Source organism: Trematosphaeria pertusa (genome assembly GCF_010094035.1).
Source record: "Trematosphaeria pertusa strain CBS 122368 unplaced genomic scaffold BU26scaffold_8, whole genome shotgun sequence".
In the NCBI taxonomy this organism is placed as follows: domain Eukaryota; kingdom Fungi; phylum Ascomycota; class Dothideomycetes; order Pleosporales; family Trematosphaeriaceae; genus Trematosphaeria; species Trematosphaeria pertusa.
This window is the reverse complement of record NW_022987219.1, coordinates 1,969,083-1,990,143: the sequence shown is the minus strand read 5'-3', so window position 1 is coordinate 1,990,143 and position 21,061 is coordinate 1,969,083. Positions and strand designations below refer to the sequence as shown.

The window sequence follows — 21,061 nt, the reverse complement described above, 5'->3', positions numbered from 1 at the left end:
GACGATGTACAGACTTATGCATCGTTCGGCGACGACGGCACAACTGTGAGCGTCAACAAATATGGGCATATCATGCAGATTTCTCGATTTCTAGGCTTCGGCTTGTCGGGCTTTCTCTGCGTCGATTCGCGTTATGACAATCCATACTTTGTCCAAAGTCGGATGGAAGATCTCACGGAATCGATGAAGCACCCAGAGAGAGGACTCCGATTGGATCTGGTCGATTTGAACGAGTTACAGGACGAGCCTTCAATGGGCTTCATGTACGACCGATGGCCACGCTATGTCTTCGAAAAAAGGCTGCCGCATACCTCAGACGAACGGCCGAACGTTCGGGTACGCGATAATGTTGACGCCACTAGGGAGTCAGACCTGGCATCAGGCAAACCCAAGGCCTCTCCTCTGACGACACAAGCTACACCAAGCGTCACAGCCGAGCCGGACGAGTCACTGTCTGATGAAATCCAATTTCTTCTGTCTATACAGTATTTCTGCTCCAAGGGTACTGTGTTTCAGAAGTACCTCATCAACATAGGCAAGGGCGGCATTCCTCGCAATGCACGCTTATCTCTGGACCCCTACATCTGCATCCGAAGTCTCGACTTTGTGAACGATCTTTACTTCAATGACGACAGGGCCAAGTTAAAAACCTCTGTGGTGTCAAACAACCTTGTCGTCACTCATGTTATTGAAAAAGATGAGATGGAAGAGCTGGAAGAGTGGCAGCCGGCGGAGCTGAAGGGACAACTCCCTATAGCTGCAGCTTTAGTCATCTCGCCGTTCATTGGCGATCAACCTGCGCAGATCAAGACGGATACGACAGCTGGGACTGATGAGGCATGTCATTACATCGACTTGACAGACAGTCTAGTGATGACTCGGCTCGAGATCACTGTGGCATACACGCTCAAGCTGATACACCGCGACACAATGGAGGCTACGGTGTCTTCTGAAAGCGGCGAAACCACAAGTAACGGGACTGCACCGTTGCAAGATGAACACATATCAGCCTCCGACAAGCAAGCATCTGAACCTGACACAACGGTTCTAGTAGAGGCTGGGCCCACAGGACCATGCGACCCACCTGCACAAGACGCAACTACAACTACCGAAGAAGGAGACCTTGCTGCGGAAGAGGAAGCTCTAGTCAAGCGGTGCATCGTCAAAATCACGGCGGCAAAGGAAGAGATGGAACACGCGTTTCGTGGGGACTCCTCATATCGCAAGATTTTCTTTTCTCCATCCCCCAGCTTGGATTTTGCATTTCGTCGCAATCTCAACCACATCCTCTATGTTTGCTGCATTCCAATCTCCGCGGGGTGTGATGTAGGCAATACCTCGGAAGACCCACCAGCGATCGCAATTACTTGTGGAGACATTGCAGGACACCGAGTTGGACCACGAGCTAGTTTGTGAGTTGACAATAGTCAGTATTGATGATAGTGGTGCTAAATTCGTCAAGGTCTGCTATCCAATTTCTGTGTTCACTGCTCAAATACCTTGCACAAAATGAGGGCGCCCAAGGCACTCGCAACAAGAACAAAAGGATCAATCTCGAATCAGAGAAGGATTCTTCCATCGGACGAGACTTGGCATCGTCGACAAAGGACCGAGATGCGCACGGTCCCCAGGGCTCGGCAAAGGCAGCAGACTCACAACAAGCGGAAGAAAAGTTTGTCGGAGAGCTCTACAAGCATGTGCTTTGGGCCCTCAGAGGCCACGTTCTGTGGATCTGCACTAAAGCCGAGCCATCGGAGAGGGGGATGTTTTCACCCCATTATTGGCCTACAGGGCACAGAATTGACACACTCACATATCTGCCGGCCCCGTCGTTGGTCGACACGCCTCTGCAACTGCTCAAAATGCTCTGCTGCTTTGATGCACTTCCAAAAGCGAATGAGGACACGCAGTGGTTACGCAAGTTTAGTGGAAAGGGCCTTCGACGCAAAGCTTGTAGCTGGATCAGAGGACTGCACATGTCCAATGAACGGGGTGCTTACGCATTCTTTCGGGGTCTTGCGGATCGTGACTCATATGACGGAGGCTACGGACTTGGTGCAGATGCAAAGTACTCACTGACGGATCATGTAATGATCGGTTTGGCCCTCAAATGCCTTGAAGAACTTGGAATATCCACCCCGAAGGAAGACCTCGAGTCAGAGGACGAACACGAATCTGTCACCTCAGAACGAGAGGGTGAATCATCTGCCCGCGAGGACGTTTCAGAGCGACCTAGTCGACAATACAAACCCAGCCCCCAACACCCCTGGTTTTACTACTCGTACGAGGAAGTGAAACGAAAGACCCTAAAGCGGTTCACGACTGTCAACCCCATCTCGAAAAAACGGACGCTGGCCACAAGCAGATGGCCGAACAGGACCAGGTTCTTGCTACATTCCAAAGACACTTTTCTCTTCTTCGCAGTAAATATGGACTATTTTAATGGCTTCAAAAGGAGCACAACATCATCGACCCACGGATCAAAAGCGTCAAAATCGGCCAAGCCAGCAGATGCTTGGAGGTATACTGACGATCGATGGGCAAAACTACTTGAGGCCCAGGCATACCATGATGAGTTCCAATATCTGGAATGGGAAAAGCCTTTGTGGTATGCCCTTGTTTTTGTCCTTGTGTGCACAGGAAGACGGGTCAACAACCAATCGTCTGAGGTCTTGATCAACGAGACTCAGACTACACTACTCGGCTCATCCTGGTACAACGGTATGTTCCCAGGCCTACTTGGCCGAAAGAAGAAACCTGTACCTCACGAGAGGGAGAGCGAACGCGACTCTTACTGGTTCTCGACATTTGAGATATCAAACATCTTGTGGACATTTGGGTCAGACAGTACCAGCGCGATGGCAAGTCAACCTTCCAGCACCCCACCAATCAGAACCACGAACGTGAATCCGGTCAATAACAAAGACGCAACTGGAACTGGGCAGCAAGTCGAAAAACACGCCCCGTTCATCAATCTCAGCCCTCCAAAGGACCTGTTGGGCCGCGATATTTTGTCCGACGATTGGCTCCAGGATTCACCAGCAGTTTTGAAATTCGACCCTGAACCCATGTCAACCTCCGCAGCATCGGATGACACATCTACGCAGATCAGTTCAGGGCCAACCTTTCATGTGACCGGTGTCGTAATCGATGTTCCCAGGTACAGTCTGGGAACTGAGATTTCTAAGCCTCAAGTTACAACACAAATGTTTGACGCTCTACGGAAGCGAAGGACTGTCTGGGATTCGAAAAAAAGGATCATATGGCTTATCAACTGGGACGAGGAGATCCAGAAAGAGGTCTACGATGCATGCTCTGAGGTCGAACTCAAAAACGCACAGTCCTTTTTTGGGCGGCATGTCAGTCGCGAAAAGTATTTTCTTGACAGCGCCACAGCGACGCTGAACGAATGGGAGACCGAGCTACACCTATCGTTCTTTCGGATCTCTAAGGTATTTGATGGCAGTCTCCATCCTCTTGCGAAAGGCAAATTCCTTGCATCGACCGCAATGAGCTTTCGTTTCTCTGGAGACTTTTCCGACCGATACTGGACATGCTATTTCTTGGAACATGGATCGACGAGTTATAAGGCGACAGACCTGGGGTCGCGCTTAATACCGCCCCCGACTTGCGGCATCAGAGGCGATTTAGACCTGCAGAAGAATGATGATGATGGACTTGGGCCAGCGAAGAGGAGGGAAAAGAGATGTGATGTCTTCGCCAAACCCTGGCAACAACGTCGAGTGCTGGAGCTCCTGATCTATGTCAAGATGCTTGAAGAGTTGCATCATAACACGGACGAGGTTTTGAGCACTGTCAAAGAACTTGCTCTTCGCCTTGATAAGAAAGAAGGCGCCGATCCGGAGATGAACCCATTCAAAACAGCAATCGAGGAAGCAGATCGGCTACGGAAGTTGGGAACCACAGAGGATTACACTTCCATTGCAGATGAATGGCAGAGGTTCCAGCAGATCCTTCTGGTCATCGAAGAAAATCTGACAGACAACATTGAGAAAATCAAGCAGTGGGATAGCCGTGAAGGTGACCGCCAGAGTCAACAGCCGCGGTGGACGGACCGAGACAAGCGGCTCCATTTCACAACGATACTCAGACTCAGGATCATGAGTCAGAGACAGGCCAAGGAGATTGAGCGACTGAACGATGACGTCCGAGCTTTCCGTGAGTCCCTGCCACGCCAACTTGAGACGATCCGAGAAGACATCAACTTCCGTGGTTCCCAGAACATCAACTTGTTCACTTATGTAACAGTTGTTTTCCTTCCCCTTGGATTTGCTACTGGCCTCCTTAGCATGAGTGGCGCTCCCGATCACGCTCTGCTAATGAACCTGGTGACTTTGTCTCTTGGCGCTCTCGGCATCACGCTCTTTGCATTGCTCAATGCAGAGGCTGGAAAGGCAATTGTGACACCACCGGTTAAGCGATATCTTTGGGCGACACAGATGCTATGGAAGTTAACGACGTACACCTTCTTTTACACTATCGTTGAGCGGACAGTATACCGCGCCCAGTACAGGGAGCGACAACAGACCTCAACGAATGAGGGTCTGTCAAACAAGAACCCACCGGACCAGAGAACACCGAATCAAAGCACTTCACAGAAAGGCCCAGCCAAACAGCAGCTAGGATCGAAGAAGTCGGCATCTGTCGAACCAGGACCAGAACGACCAGGCCAATTGCAGACAGTCGAACGACAGCCGGCTCATGAGCAGACTAGTAAGGAACAGCAACAGCGACGTGCAGTAATGGAAGATGCAGAATCTACCAATGATTCCATATGGCCCGAGAGATGGCGGCAAAAGTACAACACAGTCAAAATGTTTTCGTACCGCAAAGCTGTGCAGGAAGCCGAGAAACAGAATAAGATTGCAAAAAGAAAACTCCAGCAAAACAACAGGAGCAGTCGACCAAACAAGTTGGACAACCCGTTCTCACCTGACCTGGAGAAGGGAGTGTGTAATGGTCAGAATCTGGAATCGCCGACGGTTTGAACGGAGGAGTGGGGCCAAGAGGGAGGAAGTAGGCGGATGCTTAGGCAACTGGACTCAATTAGCAGACGCCAGAACGCTCATCGCGTGGAGAAAGCTCCCGGTGCTGATGGTCTGACGGTCGTGTTGACGATTTCGATTTTGGTGAATACGGTTGGGCAGACGGAGCCTGTGATTTCCTTACGACTCGTTACTGTTCTGTAGTTATGACTGAATGTGCTCGATCACGCTCCAGCTCCGCGGAAGTGTTTGGGAATTCTGCGAGAAGTGTGTTTCTTAATAATTGTTGTTTTCAATGTCCGATGGAATAGATGTGCATAAGTGAGCCGTGCTTTCGGCCTGAGAAATCCTCGCACTGCTTGTCTTAGAGGTGATGAATGCCCCCGTGAAGGGCCGATATGGTTAGTAATATTAGAATAATATTATAAAAAAAGAGAACTATTATAACGTCTATCTAGCTAAGTATTTCTTAGAAGCTACTTAGTTTATCTATAGTTATATAGTAGCCTAGTATATAGTATAGTCTCTTTTTATTCTTACTTTATAAGAATTTAACTATCTACTAGTACTACCTAATATATTATATTATTACTTCTTAGTATACTATCTACCTACCTTACTACGGCTCTCTTACTCTCTATTTTAGAGTTATCCCTCTAAGCTAGAGTTCTGCAGGCCTCTATACATAAAGAAAGACTCCTATTTTAGGGGGAAGGACTCTAAGTAGGGGGGTATACTGCTCCGTAGAATTAAGATTACGTGAATTACTCTGTATTACAGAAAATTAGTGTTTACTACTAAGCTTCTTCTTCGCTACCTAGCGTATTTAGCTCTAGTATATTCAGGGGTAACTTAGCTATTCCCCCGCGTAGAGAGCCCCTAGAGCTCGCAATTCACCCTCTATCTGCTACACCCCCTTTCCCTCCTCTTCCCTTCCCTTCTACCCCTCTAAGGCTCCCTACCCCAAGGCTCTCCACCCTAAGGCTCCTCTCTAGCTAATTAGGAAATAGAGTTTATACCCCTAATAGGCCCGAAGGAGTTACCTAAATAGAGGCCCCGGCTTTCCCCCTAATATAGGGGGGAGCGTTACTGTAGTGCTCCTAATACTACCTTATAGCTAACTCGTAAGAATAACTACTTTAGCATTAAACGTTATACTTAAGATAATCTCTATGCTTCTTACGCAACTCTCTTGCTAGAATAGATCGGCTCCTCTCCCTGCTAGCGGGTGCGAATTTAAAGTATTTATGTTCTTATCATCTGCTGTAACGCACTCACAGTTACCCTAGGCAGTAGTCTTAGCAATGCGCTTAACTTAGGATAGTCAAAAACGCCAGGTTTAGACAAGCCCCGCTCTGGCCAAAAGTACTAGAATAATTAAAGACAGAACCTATACAGAGAATAGGTATAGTCGCACTTTCTAGCTTGACCATATAAAAGACAGCGCAACACTTTGACTTAAGATAAGCCTAATTTTTAATGTCGGCGAGCAGTTTTCTTGTTCGAGTTCGATGCGTCAACCAAGGCTGTCAATATCAGCCGACGTGCAGTTGTGGCTGCGGCTGTGCTGCATACCAGTCACACCCGGCAGTTTCAACCCCGCAGAGCTGAACTCAGTCGCCGTGGCTCCACCTTTATGGTTCTCATCATCCCTCAAAGCTTATCCTATTTCCTTTGACAGGATCCGAATCCGAATCGTCTACTCCTTGCAAGGCGCGGAGCACTTTTTTCCTTTTGCGCAAGGCCACCAAACCTCACTACGACCAACCACAGCGAATTCGAATCCGTCCTACCGCCGAGTTCGTTTGCCGCCCGAAGCCCTCGGACCCTGACCTCCCCCATCATTCTCCGCCAGTAAAGCATGTCTAATCAGAACGACAACTACACCGTTGGCTGGATCTGCGCGATCGAACCCGAGTACCTTGCCGCAGAGCTGTGTCTCGACGAAACGCACCCTCGCATGACATGTCGCCTGTCGCCGAACGACACCAACATATACGTTCTCGGCAAGATCGGTGACCACAATGTCGTCATTGCCTGCTTGCCAAATGGGTCATATGGCACGATATCTGCAGCAAACGTCGCTACGAATATGCTGCGGAGCTTCCCCAACGTCAGAATCGGCCTGATGGTCGGCCTCGGTGGCGGTGCCCCAACTCCTGATAGTGATATCCGGCTGGGCGATATTGTGGTTAGCTCCCCCGGAGATGGACAAGGGGGCGTGTTCCAGCACGACTTTGGCAGAACAATACAAGATCAGGACTTCTAGAATACAGGGTTCGTAAATCGGCCGCCAACAATCCTGCTGAACGCGGTGATGAAACTCAGGGTCGACTACAGGAGGAGACCCGGCAGCCTCGAAAAGGCCATTGACCACATTCTCGAGAAGGAGGAAGAAGAGCTACGGGAAGACCTCGGCCGGCCAGACCCGAGCACCGACATTCTATACCGAAGTAATTTCGTCCATCCTGAAAATAGCAAAAAGGCTTGCGTGGAAGCATGTGGCATGGATCTCTCAACCTTGGTACCACCACGGCCAGAACGTAAACGACCACGGAGCCCAATGGTTCACTACGGTTTGATTGCTTCGGGAAACCAGTTGATGAAAGATGCTTTTTATCGGGATGAACTTGCGGAGAAATGGCAGATTCTCTGTTTTGAGATGGAGGCAGCAGGACTGATGAATGACTTTCCCTGTTTAGTTGTTCGTGGCATATGTGACTACTCGGACTCGCATAAGAACAAAGAATGGCAAGCATATGCGGCGATGGCAGCCGCCGCATATGCGAAGGATCTTCTGTATACAATCCCTCCAAGCGGAGTTGAGGATGAGAAGAAGATCAGCGAGGTTCTATCTGGTTAGTCTAATGTGGTCTCACTTATCTGATTAATAAATGTTGACCTATGCAATTATAACAGGTCTCCAAAAAGTTGCAGAAGCGCACCGGGACATTGCACAGAAGCAGCTTGAGATCGAGCAAGACGCCGTCAAGCAGAAGCTGTCCGACAGGCAAAAAGAGTGCCTTCAATTGTTCCGTCTCACTAAGAGCACCGAGGATGCCACGTACGAGTGGTACAAAGACCGCGTGGAAGACCGAGTAGAAGGCACATGCATGTGGTTTCTCGAGCACGACTATTTCCAGAAGTAATTAAAAGAGGAGTCAGGGTCATTGCTGGTCTCAGCAGACCCTGGGTGTGGAAAATCGGTCTTGGCTAAGTACCTGATTGACCATGCCTTGCCACGATCAGCGACCATTTGCTACTTCTTCTTCAAAGACCAAGACCAGAACACGGTTCGCCAAGCGCTTTGTGCTCTGCTCCACCAGCTCTTCTCCCAGAAACCGTCCGTGATCGAACATGCCATGAAGCAATTCGAGAAAGATGGGTCAGGCTTGATCAACTCGACAAAGTCGCTCTGGACTATCCTAGGAGATGCCGTGAAGGATCCCCAGGCCGGACCTGTCATCATAGTTCTGGATGCCCTGGACGAATGTGCCGAATCAGAGTTTAAGGACCTGATGCGAGATGTGAAAAGCCAACTCCGCGGCCACCAGTCGGGCCATGGCAAGCTGAAGTATCTCCTAACGAGCCGTCCGCATGAGCAGATCGTGTCCAAGTTCCAGAGCCTGTTGGACGCTTTTCTGCGTATACCAGGGGAGGAAGAGTCGGAAACTATTAGTCGAGAAGTAAACCGCGTCATCCAATTCCGAGTCGAACGGCTGGCAACGGAGAAAATGCTCTCAGACAAAGTCAAGGTTTGCCTGGCACGTCGATTGCTCGAAATTACGCATCGTACCTACCTCTGGGTATATCTTGTGTTCGACTACTTAGAGACTGAAGACTTTAAAAAGACTCCAAAGGGAGTCCAGTCCACTATTGAAACGCTGCCGAAGAGCATTAACCAAGCATATGAACGGATGTTGAACAAGTCGAAGGAACGCCTGATGGTTCGAAAGGCCTTGGGTATTATTTTGGCAGCGGGCCGGCCTCTAACGCTCTCGGAAATGAACGTTGCCGTAAATATAGACGAAACGTCTCAGGCTATCCACGACATCGACCTGGAAGAAGAAGACGACTTCAAGTCACGCCTTAGATCTTTGTGTGGCTTGTTCGTTTCAGTCTATTATGGCAAGATCTACTTCCTTCATCAAACTGCTCGAGAGTTTCTCCTCGCCAACCCGCCATCGTCTACCACTATTTCCACGGAGCTACGATGGCATCACTCCATCACCATCCATCAGGCACACCACGTTCTTGCGGAGCTCTGCGTGCGCTATCTTAACTTCTTCGACTCTGACCCTAGGCTGCTGGCAGATTCAACACCGGAAGCCGGTCACCACGTCGATAGCCACGCCTTCCTAGACTATTCGGCCGAATTTTGGGGTCTTCACTTCCGCGAGGCCCGTATCGGCGACAATAATGCTGCCATAGCACGTCATGCATTGAGGATATCTGATCCGGATTCGAAAGTCTATTCGGTATGGTCCCAAATACACTGGGAGGCTAAATATATGAACAATCCTAGGTTTTCTACAGGTCTAATAGTGGCGTCGTATTTTGGACATGATGCAGTCGTCAAATTGCTGCTCGACAAGGGCGCCGACCTGGAGTTGAAGGACAACAGGTACGGCCAGACGCCGCTGTCGTGGGCTGCAGAGAACGGGCACGAGGCGGTGGTTAAGCTGCTGCTCGACAAGGGCGCCAACCTAGAGTCGAAGGACAAGGAGTCTGGCCAGACGCCGCTGTTGTGGGCTGCAGAGAACGGGCACGAGGCGGTAGTTAAGCTGCTGCTTAACAAGGGCGCTAACCTAGAGTCGAAGAACGACGGGTACGGCCGAACGCCGCTGTCGTGGGCTGCAAAGAACGGGCACGAGGCAGTGGTTAGGCTGCTGCTTAACAAGGGCGCTAACCTGAAGTTAAAGGACGACAGGTACGGCCAGACGCCGCTGTCGTGGGCTGCAGAGAACGGGCACGAGGCGGTGGTTAAGCTGCTACTCGACAAGGGCGCCGACCTAGAGTTAAAGGACAAGGGGCCTGGCCAGACGTCGCTGTTGTGGGCTGCAGAGAACGGGCACAAGGCGGTAGTTAAGCTGCTACTTAACAAGGGCGCTAACCTAGAGTCGAAGGACAAGGAGTCTAGCTAGACGCCGCTGTTGTGGGCTACAGAGAACGGGCACGAGGCGGTGGTTAAGCTGCTACTCGACAAGGGCGCTAACCTAGAGTCGAAGGACGACACGTGCGGCTAGACGCCGCTGTCGTTGGCTGCAGCGAATGGGCACAAGGTAGTAGTTAAGCTGCTGCTTAACAAGGGCGCTAACCTAGAGTCGAAGGACAAGCTGTTTAGCCAGACGCCGCTGTTGTGGGCTGCAAAGAACGGGCACGAGGCGGTGGTTAGGCTGCTGCTTAACAAGGGCGCTAACCTGGAGTCGAAGGACGACGGGTACGGCTAGACGCCGCTGTCGTGGGCTGCAAAGTACGGGCACGAGGCGGTAGTTAAGCTGCTGCTGCTCGACAAGGGCGTCTTCATGGAGTTAAAGGTAGTTGCTGCCACGACTTAGCTGTGGCCCAGTTGTAGTTCCGGCAGTGGGCCACTCTAGATCCAAATAAAAGCTCTCTACAGTTTGCCACCATAAGCAGGGAGGATAGCTGACTCGCACCGGCTATAGGGTTGTAGACGCTTCGAGACCTCCTGTTAAGACGCTTCGAGGAGGAGATCCGCAGAATTGTTAAAAGACGAGGATATTTATCTCGGACATTCTTTATATCGAATCCTAGCGACTCGCTTAACTAGTTCCCGCTGCAAGGCGGCCCGTGCGGTCTTCTAACCACTAGGCCGGCCGATGGCGACCTTAACCCCTAACCGCATCCCATCGACACCACCGCCGGCAGCCCCCAGGGCACGCACGAGGAAGCCGAGCGCGAAAGTGCTAGAGACACAGCAGGCACTGAGGACGCAGACAACAGCGGCTCAGCTTAGGCAGGCTAGGACTAGAGCTACAGCGTCGCAGCCGGTTGGTGAAGAACTCTCGAGCGACCAACGACGAGCAGACGATGAGCTGCCTCCCTTCCCCACCCAGCGGGAGACTATCTCTCCCGAGCGAGGAGGAGGAGGCTCTAAGCTAGATGAGGTGATATAGCTTATTACGAGCCTAAAAGAGACGTTGGCACAGCAGAGCAGCATTATCGCCAGCTAAACCAACACCATCGCGAGCCAGACCAGCACCATTAATAGCATCCGAGCGGACCTCACAGCCCTTAGAGCGGAGCAACAGAACCTTAGAGATCAGAATGCTGAGCTGCAAGGGACCATCCAACAGTTCCGAGCACGGCTCGACACCCCCTCGACCGAACCGCAGTCAACGCCAACATGGGCGGCCGTTGCTGCCAGCGGGCGACCGGCCGGGCCCAACATTGCACCAACGCGATCGACGAACTCGGGAACAACTCGTAGGGAGGACAGTAAACAGATGGTGATTGATGTTAGCAGAGTGAGAGGGGATGTAGTCGATAAAGTAGCTACCACGGAAGTGGCACGGCAGGCTATCCAGCATGGCATGGACGGCGTCGAACGGCTTGCTGGGGCGACTATCAAGGGATTCCGCGTATGGAGAACAGACGAAAGCGCGAGCGTGATCAAGTTCTATGTTGACAAGGACAAGGAGGCAGCATTCTGGCAGACGACGGCCGAGTGGCTGGACCCGCAGATCCCGGGGGCAAGGCTGGTGGGACCCAAGTGGTACCTAGTTAAGGCGGACTTTGTCGAAGCGACGCTGGCAATGGACGCAGAGAGCAAGTCCGCGATGGAGCGCTTTGGAACGGAGAACGGAGTAGAGGTGTACACGATGCGGTGGCTTGGAAAGCCAAGACCTAGCGGACAACATGCGTTAGTAGTGATCAAGGTAGCGACGAAGGAGGAGGCAGAGAAGCTGCTACAGTTAGACAGCGTAACGTTTGGCGGAGGCGGGCTCATAATGTTAAGGTTTGAAGAGCGACGCACGCTAGTGCTGTGCTTTAACTGCTGGAGGATCGGCCACAGAGCGAGGGACTGCAGACGGCCAGTGACGTGCGACATGTGTGGACAGGAAGGACACGCGCGGTGCGAAATGGTCAACCCGCACTGCGTAAACTGTTAAGGCCCACACCAGGCATCTAGCCGCAAATACCCTGAGTACGAGAAAGAGAGAGACAGGATCGTCGCACGCCAACGCCATGAATAAGAAGCTTCGAATCCTCCAGGCGAACATGTGAAGAGGCAGGGAGTCGCAGCACGCGCTCCACAACGATCCGGCGCTAGCCGGCTTTTACTTCATCCTAGGCCAGGAGCCTGGGTGCTTTCTTGCAGACGGAGAGGTAGTGCTGCACGGCACGAATCCGCACTGGACAACATTTGTACCGTTTAGCAGGCGACCAGGCCAGAACCCCGTCCAATCGTGTGTCTGGGTGTTGAGAGACGTGGCAGCGACACAGGTGTACGTGGACTCGGCGGACATTATAGCAGTGGTAGCGCACGTGGGGGGAAGGATGCTAGTAGTAGTATCAGTGTACATTCCCGCCCTCAAATCGATAAGTTAGGAGGCGCTCACCAGTAGGCTAGACATGATTAAGGAAGCAGTGCAGCAGGAGCAGCTGCGCGATCCGCACACGGAGGTGGTAGTCGCGGGCGACTTCAACCGGCACAATTCGCTGTAGGGAGGAAGCAGCGTCGGCAACGAACCAAGGCAGGACGAGAGCGAGCCAATCATTGACTTTATGGCGGAGCTGTCGCTGCAGAGCCTTCTCCCGGCAGGAACGATTACCTACGAATGCGTGATAGGGAAGTCGACGATCGACCTATTACTGGCGACGACGGGCCTGGACGAAGACCTAGTCAGGTGCTCCCTCTGGGAGCATGAGTATGGATCCGACCACCGGGCCATCACGACGCGCTTTAGCATGGACATGGACCGAGAGGAGAGGCAGGAGAGACTGCTGCTCAAGAATGCGCCGTGGGACAAGATCAGGGCAGCGGTGGAGCGAGAGAAGGGGGAGGGCTTCCTAGCCGGAGACGTGGACGAGATGGCAGGCCGGTTGACGGCGTGGGTGAACAAGGCGCTTGAGGCGCACTATGCGCGAGCTCGACCATCACCCTATATAAAGCGGTGGTGGAGTAAAGATTTGACGGCGCTGCAGAAGTCGTACACGTACTAGAGGAACCAGGCGCGCGCGATGCGACGGCAGGGGTGAGAGGATAAGGAGCTGCGGCTGACAGCGATGCGGGCAAAGAGACTCTTCCATCGGACAATCCGACGGCACCGGAAGCAACACTGGGAAGAGTTCCTAGACAACAGCGACAACATATGGAAAGCAGCTAAATATCTAGACACAAAGGCGACAGCATCGTTCGCGCGAGTGCCTCCAATCTAGAAGGCAGGAATAGAAGACGAATACGTTACAGAGAACCAGGACATCGCAGGAGAGCTGCTGCGGGCATTCTTCCCGGCCCTGCCGACGTGCGAGCCGGAAGATGCTCCGAGCGGATACAGCCAGCTGCCGTGGGAGCCGATTGCGAAGGACGAAGTTAAGAATGCGGTGTTCAGGGCGAGCCTAGACAAGGCGCCGGGAAGGGACGGCCTCCTAGCGCGCGTATGGAGGGAGCTCTGGCCGGTCCTGGGAGATGAAATCACGCTACTCTTCGCCAGGTTGCTCGAGACGGGAAAGGTGCCGCAGGAGTGGAAGATTGCGAAGATTATACTGCTGCAGAAGCTGAAGCGAGGGGACTACACGATCGCGAACAACTACTCGCCCATCTCGCTCCTCCCGACGCTGGGCAAGGCCCTCGAGTCGCTAGTGGCCGAGAGGATCGCGTATCTAGTGGAGGAGTACGGGCTGCTGCCAAAGACGTACTTTAGGGCGAGGAAGCAGCGGTCGACAACGCACGCGCTCTCGTACCTCTGCGAGGACGTGTTTAAGGCATGGAGAGGGAAGACGCTGTCTCTAGTGTCGTTTGATGTCAAAGGGGCGTATAACAACGTGGCGACAGGCCCGGAAATAAGAAGACTGCGACAACGGCAGATCCTAGAGGTTATCGTTTAGTGGGTGCAGGACTTCTGCATAGACTGGCGGGCATGCATTCTCGTTAACAACTACACATCTAATGTACAGACGCTCCCGCAGGCTAGCCTTCCGCAAGGGTCGGCGCTTGCCCTAATTCTGTTCCTCTTCTTCTACGCGGACCTGGTGCAGAGCGCGCCTAAGAACAGCAGCTCGATGGCCTTCGTCGACTACTATTCGGCGTAGGTGATGGGCCCGTCGGCAGAGGAGAACACGCGTGTCATCCAGCGCGAGGTAGTGCCGCTACTAGAGAGATAGGAACGCACCAGCGGAGCAGTGTTCGACGCAGAGAAGACGTCCTTTATCTACCTCACGAGATACAAAGGTGCAGCTAGAGAAAGCACGACGGCGCTGCGATTCAAAGAGAAGGAGATCCTGCCGACAAACGAGGTTAAGCTCCTTGGGGTAACGCTTAACAAGGAGCTGCGGTTTAAGATACATCTGGCGCACGGGGCCAGCAAGGCGACAAAGGTAGCGCTGGCACTGCGCAGACTAAAGGGACTCCGACCCAAGACAGTAAAACAGCTAGCGACGAGCGCGGTACTACTAGTAGCGGACTATGCGTCGCCTGTGTGGTACCTAATCGCGACGCACGAGATAAAGCAGCTCCTCATGCAGGCACAAAGGATTACGGCGCAGGTGGTTATTGGGGGATTCTACACGGTCGCGGGCACCATCGCGGAGGTAGAAGCGAGGCTAATCTCTATAGAGCAGAGACTGCGCAACTAGACGATTGTGTTCTAGGTGTCGCTCTACAAGCTTAGCTAGTCGCATCCCCACTAGATGCTTAAGCGGCAGCGGCTGTGTACAAAGCACTAGTCGCCGCTAATGCGGGTCGCAGAGATGTGCGAAGAGGTCCGAATAGACGACGTAATGGAGGTTAAGCCGTACGCATGCCCGCCGTAGGTAGCTAGGCCCAAGGTAGTTCTATGCAAGAGACAAGAGCAGGCGCAAGGCATTATCGACAACTACAGACCAGGACAGGTGGACATGTACGTGGATGCGTCGGTGCGCAAAGGGCGGGCAGGCGTCGGCGTATACGCCACGCTATCTAAGGTGTCCATCTTAAAGACGGTAGCTAGCTCGGACCAGGCGGACGCACACCTGACGGAACTGCTGGCGATCAGCGAGGCAGCCAACTGGCCGTGGAGCCTATCGTGCATGGCCATGGACCAAGCAGGGGCCTCGATACCGGCATCGAAGATACGCATCTTCTCCGACTCGCAGTCGGCGCGCTGTCGGTGCAGAGCTGAAGGGCGAGCGCGTGCTAAGTGGTGGTGGCAGAGATCGTAAAGAAGCTCTGGATGATTAACGTCACGCTGTACTGGATTCCGAGCCACTCGGGGATTAAGGGGAACGAGAAGGCTAACGAGCTTGCTAAAGCCGCAACACGCAAGGAGAGCGAACCACCGCCGCAGCGAGATGGCCACCCGTGGTATCTAACCAAGCAAGCGCTGGAGAAGGCGGAAATTACAACCAGACTGCTTCTGGCAGGGCGAGCAGATGTGGGCAAGTTCACGAGGAAGATCGACGCAGCGCTCTACCTGGGCAAGGCGGCAGCACTGTACCAGCAGCTGAACAGCGCCGAGGCTGCGATCCTCACGCAGCTCCGGACGGGCAAGACGAGTCTCAAAGTGTATCTCTACAAGATTAAGGCTGCGGTAACAGCACTGCGAGTGCAGGCTAATTGAATCCATCCCGCAGTTTCTCTTTTGCTGCAGGAAGTGGGAAGAGCAAAGACGGCAGCTACGGCTGCAGCACGGAGAGCGATTCGGGGACCTTTCGTACGCGCTTAGAGGCTATTTAAGCTAGACAGAAGGGGGTAAGAGCATCAACAGGCTGATAGAGCGATAGAAGCCAGACATTGCGGTAGTGCGAGCCACGATTTAGTTTGCGATAGAGACCGAACGTCTACAGACAGTTAGCTAGGACACAGCAAGCATAGAAGAAGACAACGACGAGCGACAACGACTACGAATTCCTACGCCCACACTTTAATTAATTAACTATACCTAAGTTGGCAGCAAGCCGCGACTTACGAGCCTCCGCCAGCGCGCTGCCGATTAAGATGCGCACGACGCCAGAACTGCCCTGCGGATAGGGGTCCCTAGAAAACTGCTTGGCTTACTACTAACCTCTAACTACACACAGCATACGGTAGCGTATCACCTTTTCTTTCTTTCCTATGTTGAGCATGGCATTAGATATACGATTAGCAGGTCTCATGGTTAGCTTCTAAACTAGAGCAGGTGCTTGATAACAGAATGTACATAGCTGGCGCATCGTAACGGCCTATACCCCCAAGGTGCATGGCTATAATAGAACACACACACACACACACACACACACACACACACACACACACACACACACACACACGCACGCACGTGACGGCTCGCCACTGCAGCAGGTATTCGTGAAGCTTTTAACCAACCGTTCTTTCAAAGTTGAGACCGATGGTGGTCGAAATATCGATTTACACCGTGCCAAGCCTTGTAAGGCGTCCCTGCCACGTGCACCACCGCTAGGGCCACGGATAGATTATTTCGCCGATGGACGAGATACGCTGCACGGGTTCGCTTGTCTGGGGGATTCGCTTATCAAGTACGTTATAATAAAGACAGCATTTTTACTCCCCGGGAAACGCGGTACGGTAGTGATCGGATAACTTTGAACCAGCGGTTGTGCCAGGGCCGCCGAACCCACATTTATCTTCTCTCACGCAAAATATTCTGGATTCTACTCTAAAATTTGAGATCACGACTAAATCTACTTCCATGACTTCGGGGATCATCTACTAGCCGGAATGTCAAACGATGATCAACCCGACCAGCACAATGTACGATACTGGCAGATGTGGCACATTTTGGAACCCCCAGATATGAAAGTCAAAGATGTCCGAACACCTGCGAGTAGGTGTTTAATCACCGCGAATTTCTAGATTGGCAGGAACGGCCAAGGAGAGCTCTTTGGATAAGCGGAAATAGTAAGTCTCTGTACCTGAAGCTCTGTGCTGGTTCATTTAACGAACTACAATAGCCGGCTGCGGAAAAACTACACTGAGGTATGCCATTTCTCGGACCCATTTGAAGTTCGCGCATATGCTGACCATGGAACAGTGCATCAATCGTTCGATGGCTCCAACAGCATAGGGAAGACCCCACCGGCTCCAGGACCGCCGTTGTCTACTTCTTTTGGGGCAGCCACTCTCTACCAAGGACCCGAAGTGATTTCTTGGCGTCTATAATCTGGCAGCTCTGGACTACATACCGTCTTGACGAGGCGAGAATGAGGAGAAACGGAGACGTGGCCAGCGAGACATGGGAACTGGAAGCCCCTAGGATTGGCCGACCATCGGAAAAGGTACTGTACACGCCGTGCCGCGATCTCAGTGAACATTTCCGCCGGATATGCCTCGTCATCGACGGCCTGGACGAGTATGACGAGGATACAGGAGGGGGACCCACACTTTTTGGAATATTGCGTTCTTTTTGTGCTGGCCACCCGATGAGTATTTTATTATGCAGCCGGCCGGTCTCCCATATTCAGAGACTGTTGGAAGCAGAAGGGTGCCAGGAAATCCGCGTTGATGAATTCACCAGTACGGAGGACATCCGACATTATGTTGAGGACAAACTCTACAAGGCCGGCGCGAACATGGCGCGAAGCGAATGTGACAGAGAAGGCCTTCTCGAACGTATAGCTGCTATATCCCAAGGAAAGTACGGCTCGATTCCTCCCTCACTCTCTATGGAAACTGTGACTGATCAGCTGCTAGCTTTTTGATGGCAAGCGCTCTTCTCCGAGAGTACCTTGAGTCAGTCGCAGGGTATCACCATGCCTGCTAAGTCCTCCCAATCTCAGTGAAGCGTATCTCCGAATCCTCAGAAGCATTCCAGAAGACCGGAGAGCCTGCGCTGCGAAGGCTCTGCTGTGGATTATCACTTCCTTCAAACCGTTATCTACCGACGCGCTGGCTGAAGCCTTAGCTCTCGATGGACGGATACAGCTCACCAATTACCCCGAAATTCCCGTTGTTTTAGAAGGCCTCGCAGTTGTGTCACCTTCCACGCACACTCCGAAACCATTGCATGCTCCCCTGGTCGATTTCCTTCACCAGGAGGAAATCTTTCGTGAGCATGGATTGGAGGTCTTTCACGTGAATGACGGCCAAGCCCACGGACGGGTTGGTAGAGCCTGCCTAGGATATCTCCTATCGTACGCATCGCGGAAAGAAAAGTGCACTGCGCATACACTCAACCGTCATCCACTACTAGAGTACGCATGCAAATATTGGCCGAATCACGTTCGAAATCATGTTGCCCTTAGTCGTGATTCTCAGGTTGAAGCAATGGGCTCGGCTCAAACACGCATTGGAACATCATTTACCCACCACGACTTCGACGAAACAGGATGCAGCCGAAAGCACATCAGACGACTATTCACGAATAAAGACTTCATATATACGTGGTTATCCATATTTGATCCAGAGGATCCTTCGAAAGCAGCACTGTCACCTCCTCGAAGTGCAACCCCCCTCCTGTCGTACGCCGTAGCTACGGGCATCCCAGACTATGTCAGTGAATCTTTCAGCGATGGCGCGAACGTCAATGAACCAAACCAGTATGGAAGACGGCCGTTGCATACGGCAGTGAAGTACGGTCTCGTCCAAATATTAGAAGAACTTCTCGATCATGGTGCGATTCCCACTGCCAAGGACGTGAACGGCGCCATACCGTTGGTAGAGGCTGCTGGATCATATAACTACGAATTGTTCCCTTTGCTATACAAGAGAACTACAGAGGGAGAGCTCACTCGTGCCGACACAAGAGAGACTACGGTGTTACATACTATAGCCATGAGAGGGACCAGCGCTGCTGCCGAACACATGATTCGTGGGAGAAGTGGCTCGCTATTGCTAAAAAGGAAGGAGAAGCATCGAAAGCAGATGGCGCTCATCGATATGAAGGACGAGGATGGATGTACACTTCTGCATCGAGCTGTCGCCGTAGGAAACATCTGGACTGCAAGGGTCTTCCTTCAACACGGCGCCGACATCGACTCGGTTGACAACACCGGGAACACTTCATTACACTTCGCGATCAAGATCCATCAGGATGCCTCGAGGGACCTTCTCTTGGACCATGGAGCAATCCCCACGATCAAAAATAAGGACAAGAAAACACCGTTAGAGCTGTCCTGGGCGAGCAAATCTCTCGGTTGGGCCAAGTACTCGGAAGACGTGGAGCGAAGTGGGAAGGTGAGTATCGGAGCGCAGGCAGCTTGCCATGTACTCAGAAAGAAATCAGGCTGCGATGGCCCCGAGGTATGCCTTCCGTCAGCTGTGCTCTTCCTCAGAGAAAACTTATTGCCTTCTAGTTCATATTCCGTAAGACGTACGCCATTTCGCAGAAATCGCTAGAAGGGTATAGTGTGTATAGAGCGCTGCTTCGCGAAAACCGCACCCTTCAGCGCTTCCAACATCCATATATCGTCGCCTATCTCGGATATGAGGAGCTCGTTACTGAGCAGGCTACTGAGGCTAGACTGTATCTGGAGTACTGCGAGGGCGGAGATCTGCAGAAGTCGTATGTTAAGCTTACTCTGCCCTCATCCGATGCCTTGGATGAAGAAGAAGAAGAAGAGGACTACGAGTTGGCTCAACGCTTCTTGGAGCTTAATAAAGTTGAGAACCTGAAGGAGGCGGAGATGTGGGATCTGATCTATCAGTTATTTGCGGCTCTGGCTTATCTCCATTACGGATTGTCCATATCCGAAGAGGGCGCCTGTAGGTTCGAACACAATTGGGATCCAGTGGTCCACCGGGATATAAAGCCACACAATGGTAAGCACTTTCTAACCGCTGGCAGTAGCTTTTAAAGAGCGAACTGTTAACTACCTACTTCCAGTGGTTTTGACCACAGATTCCAAGGGTCGGCGAATAGCTAAGCTGTGCGATCTTGGCATTGCAAGGCCGTTCGTGAATGTGAATCAGTCTAGGGCTTCTGACCGAGGATCCCAGGACTATTCTCCCCCTGTGAGTGTCCTATACAAAAGCTCTATATGCTTGGCTAAGCGCAGGTCTTTAGGAGACGTTTGATCCGAAAATTGAAGAGAAAGACAGAAAGTGGACGAGCAAGGGGGATGTTTATAGCTTGGGCAGTAAGTCAAATCCAGTGCAGAGCAAGATCTAGGCTCTAACCAGCATAACAGAGACCCTGGGTAGACTAAACATGGACTTCTCACCGACTGGCCAGCTGAAAGAGATCCTCGAAAGTTGCCAACATCGAAATCCCGAAGATAGGCCCAACAGCCTCTCCGTCCTTGAAGTTGCGCAACATCACGTGGAAAACCCGTTCCCATCATTGGAAGAAAAGCTAGGCGGCAGACCGGGAGGATATATCATGCAGGCCTTCCTTGAAATCGCAACGGACCTGGATATGTTTAGAGGCGAGGTAACGCGCCGACGAAAAAAGCTCCTAGGACGTCTCAACCTACTTCTTAAGGACGGCGCAAGGACCCCGTTTCGTAAGTATTCCCGGTCTCTGCATCTTGCGGTGCTGTTAGGGGAGGAGGAGCTGCTTCGGCGACTGTTGTCAGAAGGAGTAGATCCAAACGAAAGTTGGCCGAGGTCTGACTGGACGCCTCTTCATTTGGCGGCCCAGAAGGGGGAAGCAAAAGCTGTCCGTGCCCTTTTGGAAGCCAAGGCAGCTATCTTGGAGGACCGCAGAGGGCTTTCGCCGCTAGAATATGCGTCGCAGGAGGATGCGATGGAAATCCAGGAGTATATGCGCAAGTCATCCCCCGACGGCCACCACGGGGACCTCAGATGAGAAATCTATGGACGGTTGCAAGTTTCGGCGGTGGCTGTGGAGGCGAAGCGAAGGAATGCGAGAAACTGTGCAAATGGCTGACAAGCCATCAGCGCTAAGCTGTAAGCGTCTTGGCACGGAATAAAATCTTGC

The 21,061-nt window shown here is 52.2% G+C and overlaps 6 protein-coding genes across 6 annotated transcripts; all 6 read left to right on the top strand.

Annotated features, from left to right (window-relative positions):
• Window positions 1–1,976: 1,976 nt before the first annotated feature.
• On the top strand, window positions 1,977–5,323 carry BU26DRAFT_596557 (uncharacterized protein; the record flags this gene model as incomplete). The annotated part of the gene is made up of 2 exons (XM_033834973.1): window positions 1,977–2,155; window positions 2,255–5,323. The coding sequence occupies 2 exons, from the start codon at window positions 1,977–1,979 to the stop codon at window positions 5,007–5,009; spliced, it is 2,934 nt and encodes a 977-aa protein (XP_033683576.1). The 3' UTR covers window positions 5,010–5,323.
• A 1,544-nt stretch (window positions 5,324–6,867) lies between these two features.
• Window positions 6,868–7,869, top strand: BU26DRAFT_596549 (purine and uridine phosphorylase; the record flags this gene model as incomplete). Its single annotated transcript, XM_033834972.1, has 2 exons — window positions 6,868–7,197; window positions 7,276–7,869. 2 exons carry the CDS (start codon window positions 6,868–6,870, stop codon window positions 7,867–7,869), a joined length of 924 nt encoding a protein of 307 aa, XP_033683575.1.
• A 1,786-nt stretch (window positions 7,870–9,655) lies between these two features.
• BU26DRAFT_386023 (ankyrin) lies at window positions 9,656–10,003 on the top strand (the record flags this gene model as incomplete). Its single annotated transcript, XM_033822635.1, has 1 exon — window positions 9,656–10,003. A coding segment is annotated over one exon (348 nt), but the record flags the coding sequence as incomplete, so codon positions are not given.
• Window positions 10,004–15,400: 5,397 nt separating this feature from the next.
• On the top strand, window positions 15,401–15,787 carry BU26DRAFT_565953 (uncharacterized protein; the record flags this gene model as incomplete). Its single annotated transcript, XM_033833458.1, has 1 exon — window positions 15,401–15,787. One exon carries the CDS (start codon window positions 15,401–15,403, stop codon window positions 15,785–15,787), a length of 387 nt encoding a protein of 128 aa, XP_033683573.1.
• Window positions 15,788–16,902: 1,115 nt separating this feature from the next.
• Window positions 16,903–17,882, top strand: BU26DRAFT_565952 (uncharacterized protein; the record flags this gene model as incomplete). Its single annotated transcript, XM_033833457.1, has 3 exons — window positions 16,903–17,008; window positions 17,136–17,160; window positions 17,216–17,882. The coding sequence occupies 3 exons, from the start codon at window positions 16,903–16,905 to the stop codon at window positions 17,880–17,882; spliced, it is 798 nt and encodes a 265-aa protein (XP_033683572.1).
• A 565-nt stretch (window positions 17,883–18,447) lies between these two features.
• On the top strand, window positions 18,448–20,929 carry BU26DRAFT_565951 (uncharacterized protein; the record flags this gene model as incomplete). The annotated part of the gene is made up of 5 exons (XM_033833456.1): window positions 18,448–19,422; window positions 19,476–19,941; window positions 20,006–20,133; window positions 20,186–20,258; window positions 20,310–20,929. 5 exons carry the CDS (start codon window positions 18,448–18,450, stop codon window positions 20,927–20,929), a joined length of 2,262 nt encoding a protein of 753 aa, XP_033683571.1.
• Between the last annotated feature and the right edge of the window lie 132 nt (window positions 20,930–21,061).